The sequence below is a fragment of the Trachypithecus francoisi genome, unplaced genomic scaffold (genome assembly GCF_009764315.1).
Source record: "Trachypithecus francoisi isolate TF-2019V2 unplaced genomic scaffold, Tfra_2.0 Lachesis_group0, whole genome shotgun sequence".
Taxonomy (NCBI): Eukaryota; Metazoa; Chordata; class Mammalia; order Primates; family Cercopithecidae; genus Trachypithecus; species Trachypithecus francoisi.
The window spans coordinates 11,242,827-11,262,271 of record NW_022681453.1 but is presented as its reverse complement, the minus strand read 5'-3'; the positions used below and the strand labels follow the sequence as shown (position 1 = coordinate 11,262,271).

The 19,445-nt window shown below is 36.7% G+C and overlaps 1 protein-coding gene across 1 annotated transcript; it reads right to left on the bottom strand.

The window, feature by feature from the left end:
* Positions 1-5,613: 5,613 nt before the first annotated feature.
* On the bottom strand, positions 5,614-7,462 carry LOC117079785 (14-3-3 protein theta-like). Its single transcript, XM_033203787.1, has one exon. It carries the CDS (start codon positions 7,296-7,298, stop codon positions 6,624-6,626), a length of 675 nt encoding a protein of 224 aa, XP_033059678.1. The 5' UTR covers positions 7,299-7,462; the 3' UTR covers positions 5,614-6,623.
* Positions 7,463-19,445: the final 11,983 nt, after the last annotated feature.

Here is a 19,445-nt window from a genome sequence, read left to right as displayed (position 1 = left end):
AACAAACTAGGCATAGAAGGTACATAGCTCAAAATAATAAAGGCCATGTATGACAAGCTCACACCAACATCATAATGAATGGGGAAAAATGTTTAAAGCAATCCCCCTAAGGATAGGAACAAGACAAGGGATGCCTATTTTCACCTCTCCTATCAACATAGTACTGGAAGTCCTAGCCAAAGCAAACAGGAAAGAGAAAGAAATAAAAAGCATCTGAATTGAAAAAGAGGAAGTCAAATTATTTCCGTTCACTAGCAGTATGATCTAGAAACCCTAAAGACTCCTCCAAAACCTCTTAGATTTGGTAAATGAATTTAACAAAGTTTCAGGATGCGAAATCAATGTACAAAAACCAGTAGCATTCCTATACACTAAGAACAATCAAACTCAGAACCAAATCAAGAAGGCAAACCCATTTACAATAGCTCCAAAAAAAGTAAAATATCTGGAATTTATTTAACCAGAGAGGTGAAATATATTTGCAAGGAAAACTGCAAAACACTGACAAAATAAATTGTAGGTGACACAAAGAAATGGAAAAACATCCCATCTTCACAGATTGGAAGAATATTGTTAAAATGACCCTACTGCCCAAAGCAATATACAGATTCAATGCAATCTCTATCAAAATACCAACATTATTTTTCACAGAATTAGAAAAAAATCTAAAATTCATATGGAACCAGAAAAGAGCCCAAATAGTCAAAGTAATTATAAGTAAAAAGAACAAAGCTAGAGGCATTACATTATGTAAACTCAAATTATACTACATGGCTATAGTAATCAAAGCAGCATGGCCAAAGCAACCAGGAAAGAGAAAGAAATAAAAAGCATCCAAACTGGAAAAGAGGAAGTGAAATTATTTCTGTTCACTAGCAATATGATCTAGAAAACACTAAAGACTCCTCCAAAAAGTCTTAGATTTGATACATGAATTTAACAAAGTTTCAGGATATGAAATCAATGTACAAAAACCAGTAGCATAAAACAGATACCTAATCAATGGTACAAAATAGAAAACCCAGAAATAAAGCCACGTATCTACAGCTAACTGATATTTCACAAAGGTGACAAAAATATCCACTGAGGAAAGGATGCCTTTTTCAATAAATGGTGCTGGGAAAATTGGATTGTCATATGCAGAAGAATAAAACTGGACCCATATCTCTCACAATATACAAAAGTCAACTCAAAATAGATTAAAGACTTAAATGTAAGACCTGAAACTCTTAAAATACCTAAGGAAAACCTAAGGAATACCCTTGTGGACATTGGTCTAGACAATGAATTCATGATTAAGACCTCAAAAGCATAAGTAATGAAAACAAAAATAGACAAATAGGACGTAATTAAACTAGAAAGTTTCTACACATCCAAATAAGTAATCAACAATGTGAACAGCAACCTGCATCATGGGAGAAAACATTTGGAAACTGTGCATCTGACTGGTGACTGATATCCAGAATTTTCAAGGAACTCAAATGACAACAGCAACAAAACAAATAATCCCATTAAAAAGTGGGCAAAGGACACGAATAGACATTTTTCAAAAGAAGACATACAAATGATCAACTAACATAAAAAATGCTCGACATCACTATCATCAGAGAAATGTAAACTAAAACCACAGGGAGATGTCATCTTATACCTGTCAGAAGGGTGATTATTAAAAAGTTAAAAAAACAACAGGTGTTGGCATGAATGCAAGGGAATCCTTATACACTGTTGGTGGGAATGTACATTAGTACAACCTCTCTGGAAAACTGTATGGGTATTTCTCAAAGAACTAAAAATAGAACTACCATTTGATCCAGAAGTCCCACTACTGGGTATCTACTCAAAATAAAATAAATAATTATATCAAAAAGATACTTGCAGTTGTATGTTTATTACAGCACTATTCACAATAGCAAAGATATGGAATCAACTAAGTATCAGTAGATAGTTGGATTAAAAAAATGTGGTTTCTATCAATCACCTATTTTCTATCTTTCTATAATGGAATATTATTCAGTCATAAGAAAGAAAGCAATCATGTATTTTGAAGCAAGATGGATGGAACTGATTACCATTATCTTAAATGAAACAGCTCAGAAACGGAAAGCCAAATACCATATGCTCCTACTTATAAATGGAAGCTAAATGATGTGTACACATGGACATACAGTGTGGAATAATAGACATTGGAGACTCAGGAGGAGGGAAGAGTGGGAGGGGGTGAAGGATGAGAAATTACTTAATGGATACAATATGCATTATTCAGGTGATGATTAAACTAAAAGCCCAGACTTCACTACCTCCCAGTATATCCACATAACAAAACTGCACTTATATCCCTTAAACTTACATAGATAAGAAAGATAGCTGCGATGATGCAATCTTTCCATTATTTCTGAATTTAAAAGAAATGTTTTTAGTTTGTAGCTCTTAAGTATGATTCTTGCATTTGGATTGATGTTTACCATAACTCATTAGATAGATAGATAGATAAGTAGATTAGATAGATAGATATAGGTAGATAGATAAATAGATAGATAGATAGATGAATGTGTATCTCGTCATATGTGTGTGTATATATATATATACACACATACATAAGTACATATATACACACACATATATATTCTTATTAATATATGCATAGAAGTTATTTATATCTCCTCATCTCATGTTAACAGTTTTCTTCAAAACACAGAATTTTGCTGATTTTCAGTATCTTTGGATATTATTATTTCACTTTTTAATCTAGTATGATGAGTTATAGTAATAGATTTCTTGGAAATGAATCATCTTTGCACTCCTAGACAAATTCCACTTATGTAATATATTTTAATAAGCTAATGCTTTATTTGTTATATTTGATTCCGTATCTGAAATTGGTCTATACTCTTCCATTGTTAATGCTATTTTTGTTAAGTTTCCAAATAAATATTTTGCTGGCTTTTTCTAAAAATCTAAAAGTTTTTTTTTTCCTTTGCTTAGAAAACATTTAAATAATATTAAAGTTGGACCTAAATTAATCTCATTCTTTCCTGATCTATTAGATGTTAGCTGTAAATTTTTCTCTGAACTTTTTCACATATATTCTAATATTTTTATTGGAATTAGTATTTTTTAAATATTCTTTAATTTTAAATTTAATTTATGTATTTTATTCTCTACAGTCTTCTGCCATAGAGAGATACATCATACATAGAGGATAAGTAGACAATTGATATGTTAAAGATATATATATATACACATTTGAGACAGTGTTGCTCTGTCACCAAGGCTTCAGTGGCAGGATCTCGACTCACTGCAACCTCCGCCTACTGGGTTCAAGTGATTCTCCTGCCTCAGCCTCCTGAGTAGCTAGGATTACAGGCATGAGCCATTGTGCCCGGCCAAGCATATCCGTTTTTATTGCTAGAACTCAGTTGCCAATGGTGTTTGTTTATTAGCTTCGTAAATATGCTTTTAGAGTTTTTACTATTAGAACTTTGAGTGCTTTTCCATTTGAATTTAACAGAAACTGTATTATGAGAACAAATGACTTATACCTCTAATTAGTCCCAACCTTATCTTGGTTCAAATCATACTAACAAATGTACCACATTGACTTAACACAAGGATAATTGAAGTCATAACTCAGATATTTATAGGGATTATTTTTTATTACAGAGTTTTCCACATGACATGGTAGTTGCTTTATGACTAGCCGTAGAACATTTTTTCCCCAGGTGATAGTAACTGGATAACCTGATTTTTTTTTTTTAGCAACTAACACATTTTATGTTATGGACACTAACATATCTTTAAGATGATCTTACTTTACTCTTTACTCAAGCATCTAGAAATATTACAGTCAAATTTTGGACCATCTCTAGGAATTGTACATGGTATCCAAGTATTTATTTTGTATAGATGTGCTATCTCTAACTTCACCTAATTACTTGCTGTTATTTTTCTTTTGCTCTCTGTTTTAGTTTAAAAGTGACAAAAATCTAATTTTATTCAAGGGACATAGATTCTACTCATACTAATTTAATCAAAGAGCAGGACTTATTATGTGATACTGTTTTTTATAGAGCCCAAGGAAGAGAATTCTACCGAACCTGAGGAATTAGCTAGAGCAAACAACTGAAATACCATCAGGATTTTGTCCCATTTCTGTACTCTGTTCGTCTCTGCATAACACCTTTATATTTCTTTTCACTTACAGTGTTAACTCCCACTCTGCATGATGATACATGATCAATATGAAAAATGGAAAATGCTATAATAAGAATCAAAGTAAATAAAAGTTCTCATTGTTATTCATTAGGTGAGTAGTATTGTTGATTTAACTTAAGCTTTTCAGTTATAGTATATGTATTTTTTTCACTTGTAAATTCAGGGTTACATGAGTGGGTTTGTTACACAGGTAAACTCGTGCCATGAGGGTTTGTTATACAGATTATTTCATCATCCAGGTATTAACCCTAGTACTTATTAGTTATTTTTCTTGGTCTTCTCCCTCCTCTCACCCTTCACCCTCTGGTTGTCCCCAGGATCTATTGTTCCCATGTATGTGGCCATATGTTCTCATCATTTAGCTCCCACTTATAAGTGAGAACATGTAGTATTTGGTCTTCTGTTACTGCTTAGTTTGCTAAGGATAATGGCCTGCAGCTCCATCCATGTTCTTGCAAAGGATATGATCTCATTCTTTTTCATGGCTGCATAGTGTTCCATGGTGTACATGTACCACATTTTCTTTACCCATTCTACCATTGATGGGCCTTTAGGTTGATTCCATGTCTTTGCTACTGTGAATAGAAGTGTGTGTATTTTTAAAACATTAAGGAATAAAAATAGAATTAAGGATACTGATCGATCTAATAAAATGGAGAAAAAATAATGAAAAAGGAAAAACATTGTTAAATGGCACACAATAATATGAGAGTAATACATCTACTACAAAGAACCATCATAAACAGATGAAATCACAGGGTAAAGCAAATTCTCACTTTGGTTAAAACTATAAAATTCAGCTATTCCTTGTTTATAAAAGATAGTAATAACAATGTTACAAAAGATTACAAAAAACAGATTTTAAATTCAATGCATTATTATGGATTAGAGGACATTACATGATAAAAGGAAGAAATGATTTTGATGCTATATGACCCTAGCAATATACTATAATATACATGCAGTAAAAATTATAAATAGAAATGGATAGATATGCAACCATAGAGAAATATTTTTAGCTACTTCATATAATTTTTAAAATTAGTTGCTTAAGCAGACAAAAATTTGGTTTCAAGATAGAGAATTTGAACCATACAATTTATAAGCTTTATGTAATAGCCATACACGAAATGTGTATGAAACAGAGAACACATTATTCCCAAGCACAAAATCTTTTAAAAAACAAACATGCATTGGCCATCAAGAAACTCTCAACAAAATTGGAATTAAATTGTTATAAGTTGTAAAGCTTGATGGTCAAAATATAGGCATTTGAAAAATTTTAAATGCATGCCAATAAAATGTATTGGTTAAAGAATAAATCATCAAATATTCATATATCAAATGGATGCCTGATAGATATAATATCAAGTGAAAAAAGAAGTTGCAGATTTGTAGCACTTTTTTTTTTTTGGTTTATAGAATGTAATTTTATTTTATGTTACTCTACTGTTACATAGGGCATAACATTTTCACAAGGCTTTTTTGGGACTACAGTCAATGATTAGCAACACACAATAGTGGTCCAACTCTCTAAATAACAATCACTAGACAAACTGGACACCCTCTCACATGTGAACAAATCTGCATGGAAAAGTACTAAAGGTTTAGACTTGGACTTGTGTACTTTATTTCCCCTTTCTAGTGTATTAAGAAATGACATGCACTTTAATTTGCCAAAAGCAGTGCTTGTATTCTGGCAGCAACATGCTCCTTCTATCACATAGAAAAGTGAATACCAGAACTACAAAGGCAGGAGGTGTAAGTGAATTTTTATTGGGAAGGGAGGTTGGCAACTTAAACAGCAGCAAATAAAGAGTGAATAAGGAAACTCCCTGTTGCCACAGATATACAAGACCTCCTTATGTGATATAGGAGCCATTTCGATTTGTGACCCCTAGCCAGAGATGGCAAGTGTTTTTCCATTCAATCTAATACCTCCAGATTCCTACTAAAAAGGAATACATTAAGAGCATGGAAAAGTTACTTATTGAAAGGAAATCCTTGAAGAGTAAGGGAGGGAATATAACTGGAACACTGTTTAAATTGTAATTAACTACATTTTCTTATCTTCACAGTAACACAAAACACAGTCACTTGCAGAACTGGTTCAGATTACTTAAATACCAGATACATTTTTAGTCCTCTACATAAGTGTTTGGGAATTATTTATGTTTTTATGAAATGAAGCTATTAATACTTTTCTACAGCAGTACTGCACACCAGGAAGGCCAAGACAAACACAAATCAAGGAATGAAGTTTTCCCAAAGCTGCAGTGTGAGAAGACTATAAACAGTTGATTCCATACACATGAATGGATTTCTTTGCTATACGAAATCCAAGTGGAATGAGGAATGGAGATGTGTAAAAAGGTTTCTTGAAGGAAAGAAGGATGACACCCTGTATGGATTTAGTTTGCAGCCCCTTCTGCCGCATCACATTCTTCTCCTGCACTGTCTGATGTCCAAAGTGTTAGGTTGTCTCTAAGCAACTGCATGATGAGGGTGCTGTCTTTGTATGAGTCTTCATTCAGTGTATCAAGTTCAGCAATGGCCTCATCAAAAGCCGTTTTAGCCAGCATGCAGGCAAGCTCTGGGTTATTAAGAATCTCATAGTGAAATACAGAAAAGTTAAGAGCAAGCCCCAGGTGGTTTGGGTGTGTGGGTTGCATCTCATTCTTGCTTATATCAAATGCCTCTTGGTAAGCTCCTCGGGAATTATCTGTGGTTTGTTTTCGATCATCACCACATGCAACTTCAGCAAGGTACCGGAAGTAATCACCCTTCATTTTCAGATCGAAGACCTTACTCTCTGGATTAGTTGCATTGGCTATTAAATATTTATCCAACAATTCCAGGACCGTGGTGCAGATGGATCTCAGCTCGGACTCCACTTTCTCCTGATAGTCCTTTATCAGCTGCAACTTCTTGTCGGAGGTGTCGGTCTTCTGCTGGATGCTCGAGATGACCCTCCAGGCGGACCTATGGCCCCGGACTACGTTCTTGTAGGCCACGGAGAGCAGATTCCGCTCCTCGTTGGACAGCTCAGCGCCCTGCTTGGTCACTGCCTTCATGCAGGTGGCCATGTCGTCGTGGCGCTCGGCCTGCTGGGCCAGCTTGGCCTTCTGGATCAGCTCAGTCTCCACGGCGGGCGTGGGGCCGGGGCGGGGCAGAGGGCGAGCAGAGCCAGGGAGAGCGCCGACCCGGAGCGGGAGGAGCCTCGAGAGCTTCACGTCTCCGCAGCCAGGAGGCTAATGTAGCATATTGTTTACATAAGGAAGTTGCAGATTTGTAACATAAATATATGTAAATTTAAACACAAAAAACAATATTACTATGCATAAATACATAGGCACTGGCTACTATAACATTCATAGGAATGATATAAAGTGTTTATAGGACAGTGTATACTTCTGGATACTTCTAGGAAATCAGGAAGCGGAAATAGTTATAGCTAAATCTGTAACGTGTATAACATACAATTTCTTTTTTAAAAAAAGATCTGAAGCAAATATGGTGAAGTGTTAATTTCTCTTAAATTTGGTTCTTGGATGACATGCTGTTTTTATTTTTTTCTGAATGTATAAAATATTTTGTAATGAAAATAAAATAACGTCTTTAAAGAAATGTTAGCAAAGTAGAAAACAAATGTCCTACAATTAGAGGAAATTGTTTCTATCTTGGCTATGTCATTAAGGAGAGTGTGGGACATTGCATGAATTATGTAATTTTATTGGGCTCCAGTTTCTTATGTTATAGAATTATTCTGAGAATTATATAAGATTTCTATAAATTGTTCACTTAATTTTGAACTGCCACATGGTAGTTGCTCACCAAATATTTATTCTCACATTTGTTGAATAAGTGAATGACTAAAGGAACAGGCATGAGTGTGTTCTAGGATCATGAGTAAGCAATGCATACTCTTTCTCAATTTATAATACAGAAATATGTCTGATAAAGTAAACAAGAGATAATTGTATCTGTATCTTTCAAGAGGTGAATAGCGAGTCTTGTTATTTTCTGAATCTCATCTTTTGATAGCAGCAAGCAAAGCATTACTTTTTGCCACATAAGAAAGCTGCACCTTTAGTCATCATGCTTATTATTTGTCCTGATTTAAAGATTTTTCCAGTGTATAGTTCAAAGAATAAATCCTAGGTGGCCTCCTCAACATCTTATTTCCTCTAGAAATAAAATGGTGCTTAGATTTTTGAATATAATTATTTTCCTTGTGAAAATGATAGACTGTGTGTTTGGTAATATTTGTCCTTATGGTAGTTAAAAGAAAGCTTTTCTCCATTCCCCAAAAGGCAGGACTCCGTCAAGTATCTGTGGAACTAATATCAGACTCCCATCCTTGAACAAGAAGTTTCTGGGCTACATAGTGCCAAAATAACCAGTTGAAAGGTGAATAATTTAGTCAAGATGATTTTGTAAAATTCTTTAGAAGAAAATATGTTCAGTTTAAAGAAATTAATTGGCCATTTCCCTGAACTCAACCTCTTTTCAAATGAATTTATCAAAACCATCTGTATGTCTAGACATGGCCAAAGATACAGTATTCCCACTGGTATATTAAGTAACAAAAATGAACAAATTAGAAAATTAGTAGTTCTTTAGGGAGTATTAGTAATCTTGGTAAAAGAATTGAAGGGAAAGTTTAAGTTTAAATCTAAGCCTATGTTATTTTCCCAAGATGAATAATTTATTAAAATGTTAATTTCAAAAAGAGTTAATTTACCATCTGGAGGCAATATTTTACAAGCTATAACTTAATTACCTAAGATATATCTAAAGCAGTTCTAAGAAATATGCTGCAAGTTTTTTTCTTCGAGGAACTAATGGGTGAGATTCTTGATTTTTATGACTGACAGCAATACAGTCATCTCTTAATATCTCTGCAGATACCAAAATCCATGGATGTTTAAGTTCTTTATATAAAATGGCATAGTATTTGCATGAAACCTATGCACGTTCTCCTGTATACTTTAAGTCATCTCTAGATTACTTATAATACTGAATATAATGTAAATTTTATGTAAATAGCTATTATGCCATACTTTTATTTGCATTTTAAAATTATTATTTTGTTTCTACTTGTTGTTTCTTTTCTTTAAAGAATATTTTACATCCAAAGTTGATTGAATCACCAAAGGCAGAACCCAGGGGTACAGAGGGATGATTGAATAGGAAATCATTGAACAGTAATCATGTAGATAATTTTGACTTGAAAAGTAAGAAGATTATGTGCTTAGGATTTTCATTTGGTCCTAGTAAAATTCTGAGTTACACAAATATTCCAAAAGTTTACTGGAAAAACAACCATTCTTTTTTTGTAGACTTAAAAATTTTTATTTTTATTGACAAATATTAATTTTACATATTCACGGGGTACATAGTGATGATTTCTTCTGTTTCATCATTGGTCGTATGTATGGGGAGAGGTGATGTGAGAGAAAGAATGACTAAGTAAAACTATGACTTAGTCATGCTAGATCTGCGATCCCATGCGAAATGTACCACAGTGCCCAGACCATAATTCTGGTTTTAAAATTTTGTTTTGCTTCTTTTTTTACAACTATATTGAGATATAATTCATTTACTTCCCATTTTCTGGGATTATCTTTTCACTGTCTTGATGAAAGTGAAACAAATATTTTTAATTTTGATGAAGTCCAACTTATCTATATTTTAAATTTTTTCTTATGCTTTTGGTGGCATGGGAGGGCTAAGAGGGCTTTGTGAAGCAATGTCATGAAGATTTACTCCGTGTTTTCTTCTGTGAGTTTTATGCTCTTTACTTTTACATTTACATCTATCTTCTACTTGGAGTTACTTTTTATGTACTGTGTGAGAACAAGATTCAGCTTAACTCTCACACGTGGATATCCAGTGTCCCAGGACTGCATGTAAAAAAGAGAATTCTTTCTCCACTTAATTGTCTTAGCACCCTTGTCAAAAAATCAATTGATTATAAATGTGAGGGCATATTTTTGGACTCTCTAGTCCATTAGAGCAATAACACAAAAAGGCACTCTATGGGGTTAATTTTTAATGGAATCTTTTTCCTCTTTAATCCTGTGAACTACTGAAATTCTGTTTGCTGAGCATAATCTACTGCATACACACACATACATAGACACACACACACACTTAAACACACACACACACACGCACAGGGTAGGGGCGAGATCTATGTTCTCAGTTTTATTCCACCCTATATTCACTGGGCTGTTGCTGCTTCAATCACCTTCTCTCTTTCTCAGTTTTTACATTTACCCTTTCTACTTGTTTCTTTCCTTATATCTATAAGTACCTTCAAATTTTCCTAGATCAACAGTAAAGAAACCCAAAATGTAATCCTTCAACCTTCAAGCTTTATTTTCAAGCTTTATTTCCTTCTTATTCTTTCCCTTTATCACTTGTCTTCTCAAACATCTGTGTATATGAAGATTTACCTTAATTATAAAAGAGTAAAAACATCACAGGGAAAAATATTAGTTGTCAGAAATGCGTTCTTAATACTGTCTTCAATTTTCATTTACTCCTCACTCCCATGACGATCTCTAGTCTGTAGCTACCTGTAATCTCAAGCTGCTGTTCCATACACAAATATGGCCCTCCAGAAGTAAAATTCATTTAAAAATGCAATCAGATTTGTCATGAGCTTAACAAGCTGATTTTGAAACGCAAATGAAAGAGCAAAGGATTAACAATATCCAAGATGTTTCCAAAGAAGACTACTCTAACAGATGATAAAATTTTAATGAAGTTATAGCAATGAAGGCATTTTGGTATGAGCACAGAGATAAAGTAAACCAATGAAATATAGTGAGTCTTGGAAGAAATCATTGAAATATATAGATTCAGCTTATATACCACAGTGTATTTCTCTTGCTTGCTTGTGCTTTTCCCATGGTCTTATAGGGTTATGGCACACCCCAGAGAAAAAATATCATGTGTATTTCATGAATGATAGACAGGGGTCTGGGCTGGTACTGGCATTATGGTCCTCTAGTTGGAGTGAGGACTTAGAGATTTCTGGTAATAGATGGAAAGTGGGCTCAAGTCTATTTCACTGGGGGTTCAATGGGTCTGTAGACTCAACTTGTGGTTATTTCCCCAGTTCTAGAATTTACAACTGGGAAAGATAGCTATGGATAAGACCCTCATATTTGCTTCTGGACCTTTCAGGAAAAGGGTTGTTATGAAAGGAATGGACAAATTTAATCAGATGTAGCCCAATTACACCTGCTTTACCAGATGTAATATCTTTGCAGGAGCAGATCAGCATAGCCTCTGGCTATTGTTTGACAACACAGTCTTCATTTCTTGAGTAGAGAAGTATAATAACACAGTTTACTTTATACAGCAAGGCAGTATACATTCACTGTTTTGCTTTAGAGTTTTCATGCTAACTCTCTTATTTGTCATAAAAAGGGAACTGACAATACTATCACTTTACTTGAACTCTGCTTGGAAAACAGTGATACTTAAGAAACTCCCACGTAGCCTTCCAGTTCGGCAAAGAACCACTCTTTTCCAAATGACTTGGATAAGACTCAGAGAAGAACCTTGACTTACCTATGACAAGGCCAGACCTTCCAAATTCCCCTTCTTTGCTTAATAACTGAGTAGCTGAACTGTTTGTCCCATTCACTAACTTGTTTTTGTTTGTTTGTTTTTGTTTTTTTTTTTTGAGACGCCCAGGCTGGAGTGCAGTGGCTGGATCTCGGCTCACTGCAAGCTCCGCCTCCCGGGTTTACGCCATTCTCCTGCCTCAGCCTCCTGAGTAGCTGGGACTACAGGCGCCCGTCACCTTGCCCGGCTAGTTTTTTTGTATTTTTTTTTTAGTAGAGACGGGGTTTCACTGTGTTAGCCAGGATGGTCTCGATCTCCAGACCTCGTGATCCGCCCGTCTCGGCCTCCCAAAGTGCTGGGATTACAGGCTTGAGCCACCGCGCCCGGCCACACTAACTTGTTTTGACTCAACTTTCGTCAGCAACTCCCCACTTAGTCCCTGAACTGTCACTTGTCCCTGAAATTAAATAAGCATCGAACGCATATGCAACCTTTTATATGCCCCCTTCTAAGAACTGGCCGACTACAGAGAAAAAACATTTGCTGATCAACTTTTCCATCAAGTCAGCTGCTCATTCACTTCCCTATACCATGTTCTTCCTAGCTCTGTTTACTCTCCTTATAAAAGAAAAGCATTTTATGCCTGATCCTTAAGACCTTTACAAGTCTTATGGTAGATCTTACGGTGAAAATATTCTCTGTATTACAGTAGTCCCCCTCTCCTTATTATAATAATCTTCTTAAATAAAATTCCTTTTTATCTAAGTCTGGATTTTTGAAATTGGCAGCACAAAGTATGCAAATACTGGTAACTCACATTAATGTTCACTATAGGATATAACACTTTTGAGGAGATCCTCAACAACCAAGGGATTAGAATGACTCATCCTCTGCATGTTGGCTAGCCTCTGTCCTGATCACCTCAATATTTATACAGTGGGTAGAAAGCTTCTATTTTGGTAGGAATTAACACTTTATGAGCAGATTGTCTATTTTGGTAGGAATACAAATCATGTATGAGCTCAAGATCATAGGCACTCTCTCACCAGGGCTGACTTGGCAGCTTCCACTGCTGAATGTGCAAGTACTGGCAATAAAGACCAATGCTGACTGCTTAATACAACACCATTCCTCAGGAATGCCAGCAAATGGCTCGGTGGAAGTTCTACTGCATTTTGGAGGGAGCAGCAATTAGTTCCCACCAGAGGTGTTACATATTCTAACTATAGGTTTTCCCAGCCTGCCCACAGTGCTGTCAGTAGAACTGCCATCTAAAGAATTGCAGAATCCCTGATCTTTTGATATGATATCCCATACAACATTACCTCAGAATAAGAAACCAATTTTAGACAAATGAGTTACAACCTTAAGGGCAGGGAGGAAGCATATCTAGAACCCAGAGGATTCACCACACAGATTTGATGCTTCTGTGCCTATTGATAACTACACATGGGCAGTAACATCAAACATGGCCCAACAATAACAAGGCAAGTAAGAAATCAGACCCATTGGGGTCAAACATCTGGATGACCCCAGTAGGGTGACTAACTCACCCCAATTTGCCTCAGACTTTGCCAGTTTTTAGCACTGAAAGTCTTGCATTCCAGAAACCCCTTTGTCTAGGCTAAATAAAGTTTGAAACTGAATCTTGCCTCCCAGAAACATGTCAATTGCAAATCGGGACGAGTGGTCAACTTACCCCAATAAGGAAATAACTCAAACCATTTAAAGGGCTGGCCACAAGTGAGGAAATCTAGAATGGATGGTAGAGGAGGGAGATGATGAATATAATCGATAAACTTAGAATCAGTTGTAACAGCATGAACTTTATTAACCTCCCTTGAAATCTTTGCAACGGATTACATCCATGTTTAAAGATCGGACTCACACATCATCTTTTGGGGAAGAAAAATGAGGTGGGCATTATTATTATAACAATTTTACAGGTGACACAAGTGATATTGAGAGATTATGTAAATTGTCAAAGATCGCAAAGCTAAAGATTTGAATACAAGTCTCCCTGATTTCCAGTCCTGGAGTTCTTTATCACTATGTCATGCAGCTGTGTATCTATGATCATGTCCCCAACTAAACTATAAATTCTTAGGGAGAAGAATGCATATCTCATTTATTTTTGAATTAAATGATTAGTTACTAAAAGTGTTATTATGGCATATAATAGTATTAAATGTTAACTTCCGTCTTGTGTATATCTCACTTCACCTTGCCATAATTTTATTTTGTTGAATTGAACATAAGAACACGCTGCTCACTTCTTAATTTAAAATTACTTGAAGAAAATAAAAGCTTAGAGGGGATATCCAAAATACTTATTCATGTTAAGGTAACTCAAACCAACATAAACAGGAAAAAGGATATGATTTTTATCCTCTAAACTGGCACTGTACAACAGGACTTTCGGGAATGCTGGAAGGATTCTGTCCAAGGAGTTCAATATGGTAGCTACTAGCCACATGTCGCTCTTGAGTACTTGAAACGTGACATGCAACTGAGTGATTAAATTTTTTATTTTAGATAATTTAAATTTATTGGAAAGCACAGGTTTAAATTATATAAATTATAAAACTATGTAATAAGTGATAAAAGTTGCAGCTAAAGTCATTGATCAAATTATTCCAATAATTTCAATTCTGATGTGACTCTAACTTCTATCTGAGCTATGTTTTGGCTATGTCTCTTGCAACGATTTCTTCATTGAATTTATAGTCATTCATTACTGGGAATCCTGCCAGGCCCCTGAGAGGGTGAGTTCACAAGCTGCCCTACTTCTTAGCTTTCTGTTTTCCTCATTCCCTTCTTGGCCTCTGGGTGACTCTTTCACCATGAACTACAGTGGTATTTGCCATACCATCCAGATGCTGTCTGTATGCCAAGAACTGGTGCTGGGAACATTTGAACCATAGGACAAGTGAGAAAAAGGAGGCTAGAATGGCATAAAAATCGGAGATGAGGTGGGCTGGATTTGTCTCATCCTGATTGCCAAAGCCAATGCTTTGCCAGGACCTTGTTTCATTCTACAGAGTGGCAAGGGTCCAACTGATTGCAGTCCAGCTGATACATGGGACAAAGTCACAAGTGGAAAAGAAAAAAAAAAAAACGGGAGAAAAGAAAGAAATATAAAGTATAAAAGATAGACTGGGATAGACAAGGGCTCAGTCAGGGCATCCCCTGAGGCTCAGACCCAGAGCAGGCCAACCCAGAGAGGATGGACAGTCTCATGTGACGCTCCTCTGGCCAGGGATCATTCATGAGGACAGGTTGCTTGCTGAAGAGTCTACTATTCTAGATGTCAATGGGAGTCTTCAGGATATGCATACCTACAGACTTCCCCCTATATACAGAGATTTATGTGTTCCACCAGGGATTAAACTGTCCAATAAACTGAGCTCCCCAAACCCACGTGAAGGAAGGCTAACACACTGTAAGGGAATATATGCCACACAAGCAACTGTTTATGTCCTCGGTTAATAACTAAACTTGAAAACATGTGTGTCACTCCTTGGGCAGTGAGGCATCTCTTCAGGGGTTGAAAAAATAGGTCTTCCTTAGTATGCTGTGCCACACACCCCCACCATCTTTTCAAATAAACAACAGGAGATTAAATCTTGTCACTATGTTCGATCTCAGCTTCAGTACCCAAAGGGGAAAATGTTTTGGAATTACAATGGGCATGCTGTTATAATTGGTATTGATTGGTTGATTTATTAATTTCTACCGCTTTTTAATAACGTTGCTTTTAGACTATTATCAGCCAGTACAGAATTACTGCAATATTTTAACAAACCATAAATTTGCAAACCCTGACGTTCCCATGGGAGTATCAGTCTTGAAGGTATATAATGGCTTTCTTGCTACTATTAGTATCCCACTTTTTTGTCTTTGACACAATTTTGTTTCTCTCTCAGGTACTGTAAATTGTTTTAACATCTTGTTTGCTTCTGTGTCAATTGAATTCACAAGAGAATGGTACTTATTAGCCAGAGCCTGATAATTGAATAATTAATATTTTGAGTGATTTCTGGTTATCGCCCAGGGTTTACTAGTAAGGAAGCCAGTCTGAAAAGCAGTGATTTGACTAAAGACTTAGTGAAGATTTGCACTCTGACCCCTTGAGCAACATATGTTACTCATGGCATGCCCAAACAGAACTGGACTCTGCTGAGGCAGGATTCAAAAGAAGGTTAGGATGTTCATTGATAAAGTCAAGTAGAGCAGAAGTCTCACTCTAGGTATCTGGAAGTATTTTATTTATTTATCTATTTATGTAAATTAGTGAAATTTACCAAAGGACTTAGGGAGAATCATGGAAGCCAAATGCTGGAGTAAGAGCAATTAACATCATTTAGTTAGAGTTCTAGATAACAATTTCCAGTATTAAGATCCCCCCAATAAGCCTAGCTAGGAGCTAAGGGCCTATCTCCACTCTGGCCTGAAAATCTTGTTTTTACTCTCAGCCCAGCAGATTCTTTGCTGTGACCTGATGACATTCTGTACTGGGATGCAGCTTCTTTGTTTCTGGGCCTTTACGACTATTTACAGAGCCCTCAGCCTTCCCATCTGTAAATGCTCAAAGTTCACTCCAAGTGCAGTCTCTAGAGTCCTCTGTTCCTCTCCAGTATGCTTGGTTAAATGCTCTGCCTATTATTTTATTGTGAACCCCAGGAACGAAGTATTTTTTGTTGGCCTCCTGCAGTCCTCTTTAACCTGAGAGTTCACTGGGCACAGCCCTTTCCCTGCCTGGATTCTTGGCCTCTTCAGAGCCCTATCCTGCCAGCTAGATCGGCTCTCTCAGACACATGCTCAAGATAGGAAGTGTTACCCAGTGACTCAGCATACTTTGGAAGTATGAGCAAGTTACTCATTAAGGTTTGACTTGAAGCGCCCCCTCCCCATTGCAGGGAGACCTCAACATCTGGTTATATAACTACACATTCTACCAGCATTAACAGCCCAGCAAACTTATTACTGCAGGAACAGGAAATATTACCTGCTGAACAGATTGGTTTCTGACTGCAGATGAAAGATGTAATGTGGTAGTGATGGCTGATGACAGGGTTATTTGGGTCAACTGATAGGTCCTATAATTAGATACCTGAAAACAAACTCACTCTTGTGGCCAAATATTTTGAGAAATTAACCAATGCTGTCTCTCTATATAATATTTTCTCTCAGATTATCTGAATCTGCTTTCATTCGCAAGTGAGGTCTGTGGAAGGGCAAAAGGCCATGCTATCTGAGAAAAAGTCATTTCCTGCTTTTGGTTTTCAAAAAGTTAAACCTTAGGGATTAAAGGAGTTTCTAATGAAAGTAAAATGGCTTAGTTAAAAAGAATAAAAGGAGGAAGAACGATCTTTCATAGACTAGCAAGAGATGGCCACTGTTGGGGAGAGGGAAGCAGAAGGGACTATGTCCAGTGTCTCAGTCAGTTCAGGCTGCTATACCAAATTACCATAGACTGGGTGGTTTAGAAATATGTACTGATTTCTCACATCTGAAGGCTGGGAAGCTGAGGATAAAGGTGTCAGCATATACACTGTCTAGTGAGGGCCTCTTTCTGATTTGCAGATGACCATCTTTTCATTGTGTCCTCACATGGCAGAGAGCAGAGAGAGCAACTCCCTTGTGTCTTTTCTTATAAGGGCACCAATCCCATTATGAGGTCTCCATTTTCATGACTTAATTACCTCCCGGAAGCCCTACTTCCTAATACCATCAAATTCAGGGTTAGAATGTCAACATATGAATTTTTGTGAGACACAAACATTTAGTCCATAGCATCCAATCTACTGGGTGACCCTGGGGAGGCAGTAAAAAGAGTGGCTGCATGGTATACCTGCACCAGGAATCTCAAACACCTACTATGGTAAATTAAAGGCAGGTAATATAAACAGCTGATAAGGACCTGGTGTTTTAAAAAAAATCTTGCAGTGATTATAACAATGTCAATATCAACTGACTTCCTGCCTCAGCTTTGGGGAGATAATGAGTTTGAATGGGCACCTTTCCTAAACTCCTATAGCTGACATTGAAACACTTTCTCTCAGAATGCACAACGACATGTACATGAACATTGATGGCAGGATTATTCATAAAGCCAAAAACTGAAAGCCATTAAAACATCCACCAAGTGGACATTTTTATGTGAGTGTATTTTTAAAATGTCGTACATCTGTACAGTGGAATACTACTCAGTAAAAAAAGAAAAAAATAATTCATGGGAATAATGAGGTCTGTAGCAAAAAGGAGAGGTAAACAGGCACCCAATTCTCAGCTTTTGTGGTATTTAACATGTGAAGAGGTGGTCCATTATTGCTAGATATTCTGATTTTCAAGAGAAGGCAGAAATTGTGGTATTTTTAGTGAACTCCCCTGACTTTTAAGCGTTGGCTTAAATGATTTTAACACATAGAGTGAGCCAAACAAAACACATCTGCAGGCCAGATGTAGATTTTTATGCCAATGATTTGCAACCTTTAGTCAAGGCAGGACCACAGGCCACCTTGGCAAAGATTCTTCTGAGGGTGGCACAGAAGCAGCAGAGGGGTTTGAAAGGGTTGGCCTAATGGAGTCATGCAGATAGAGGCCCTAGTAACTTGCAAACTGGTGACCAAGGACCAGAAGACGCCTTCATTGCCAATGTTTTGGCCCCATGGCCTAACTCTGGGGGTGAGCAAGAAGTAGGAATTCTAATAAGCAATAAGCTCTAAAGGTAATTATTTCACCAGCCACGCAGGATGAAGGTTGAACACAGACGTTGATTCGGGTTATGGAGAAAAGGCTGTGATAATTTTTGCACCCAAGAATTTGTGGACTGAGATTTACATTTGCTATGTCCAGTGACTTGTCAGACACTGCAAACAATTCCTTGGTAAGCACAACATGACTTCCAGCATCCCACCTATCAGGTATTCTCTGCATTTCCTTAATATTCAAGCCATCTAATGAGCTGGGTACTATGCTGTGAACTTTGTTATAGAGGAAGGAATTCTACTCCATGGAGAATCTAAACAGATAGTTGCCATACATTTTTAGCAGTTTTATTGAGGTATAATTATTATTTTTATTTTCTTCTTGAGACAGAGTGTTGCTCTATTACCCAGGCTGGAGTGCAGAGGCATGATCTTGGCTCACCACAAGCTCTGCCTCCTGGGTTCAAGTGATTCTCCTGCCTCAGCCTCCCTAGTAGCTGGGATTACAGGCACACATCACCACAGCCGGCTAATTTTTAGTATTTTTGGTAGATACAGGGTTTCACTATGTTGGCCAGGCTGGTCTCAAACTCCTGACCCCAAGTGATCTGGCTGCCTGGGCCTCCCAAAGTGATAGGAATACAGGTGTGATCCACCATGCCCAGCTGAGGTATTATTTATATAACATAAAATTTACCCTCTGTAATAGTGCAATTTGATGATTTTGGTAAGCATACAGAGTTGCGTAGTAATCACCATAACCCAATCTTAGAGCATTTCCATTATAGCAGACTGTTATTATGTGCCCCTTTACAGTGACTCCTTGCTCTGTTCCCAACCCTAGACAAACACTGATCTGCTTTCTGTCTCTATAGATTTTCCTTTTCTGGACATTTTATATAAGAGGAATCACAAAACAGATAATGTTTAGCATCAGAC

Coding starts and splice junctions, on each gene's coding strand:
- LOC117079785 (XM_033203787.1), bottom strand. CDS start 7,298: ATGGCCACCTGCATGAAGGCAGTGACCAAGCAGGGCGCTGAGCTGTCC.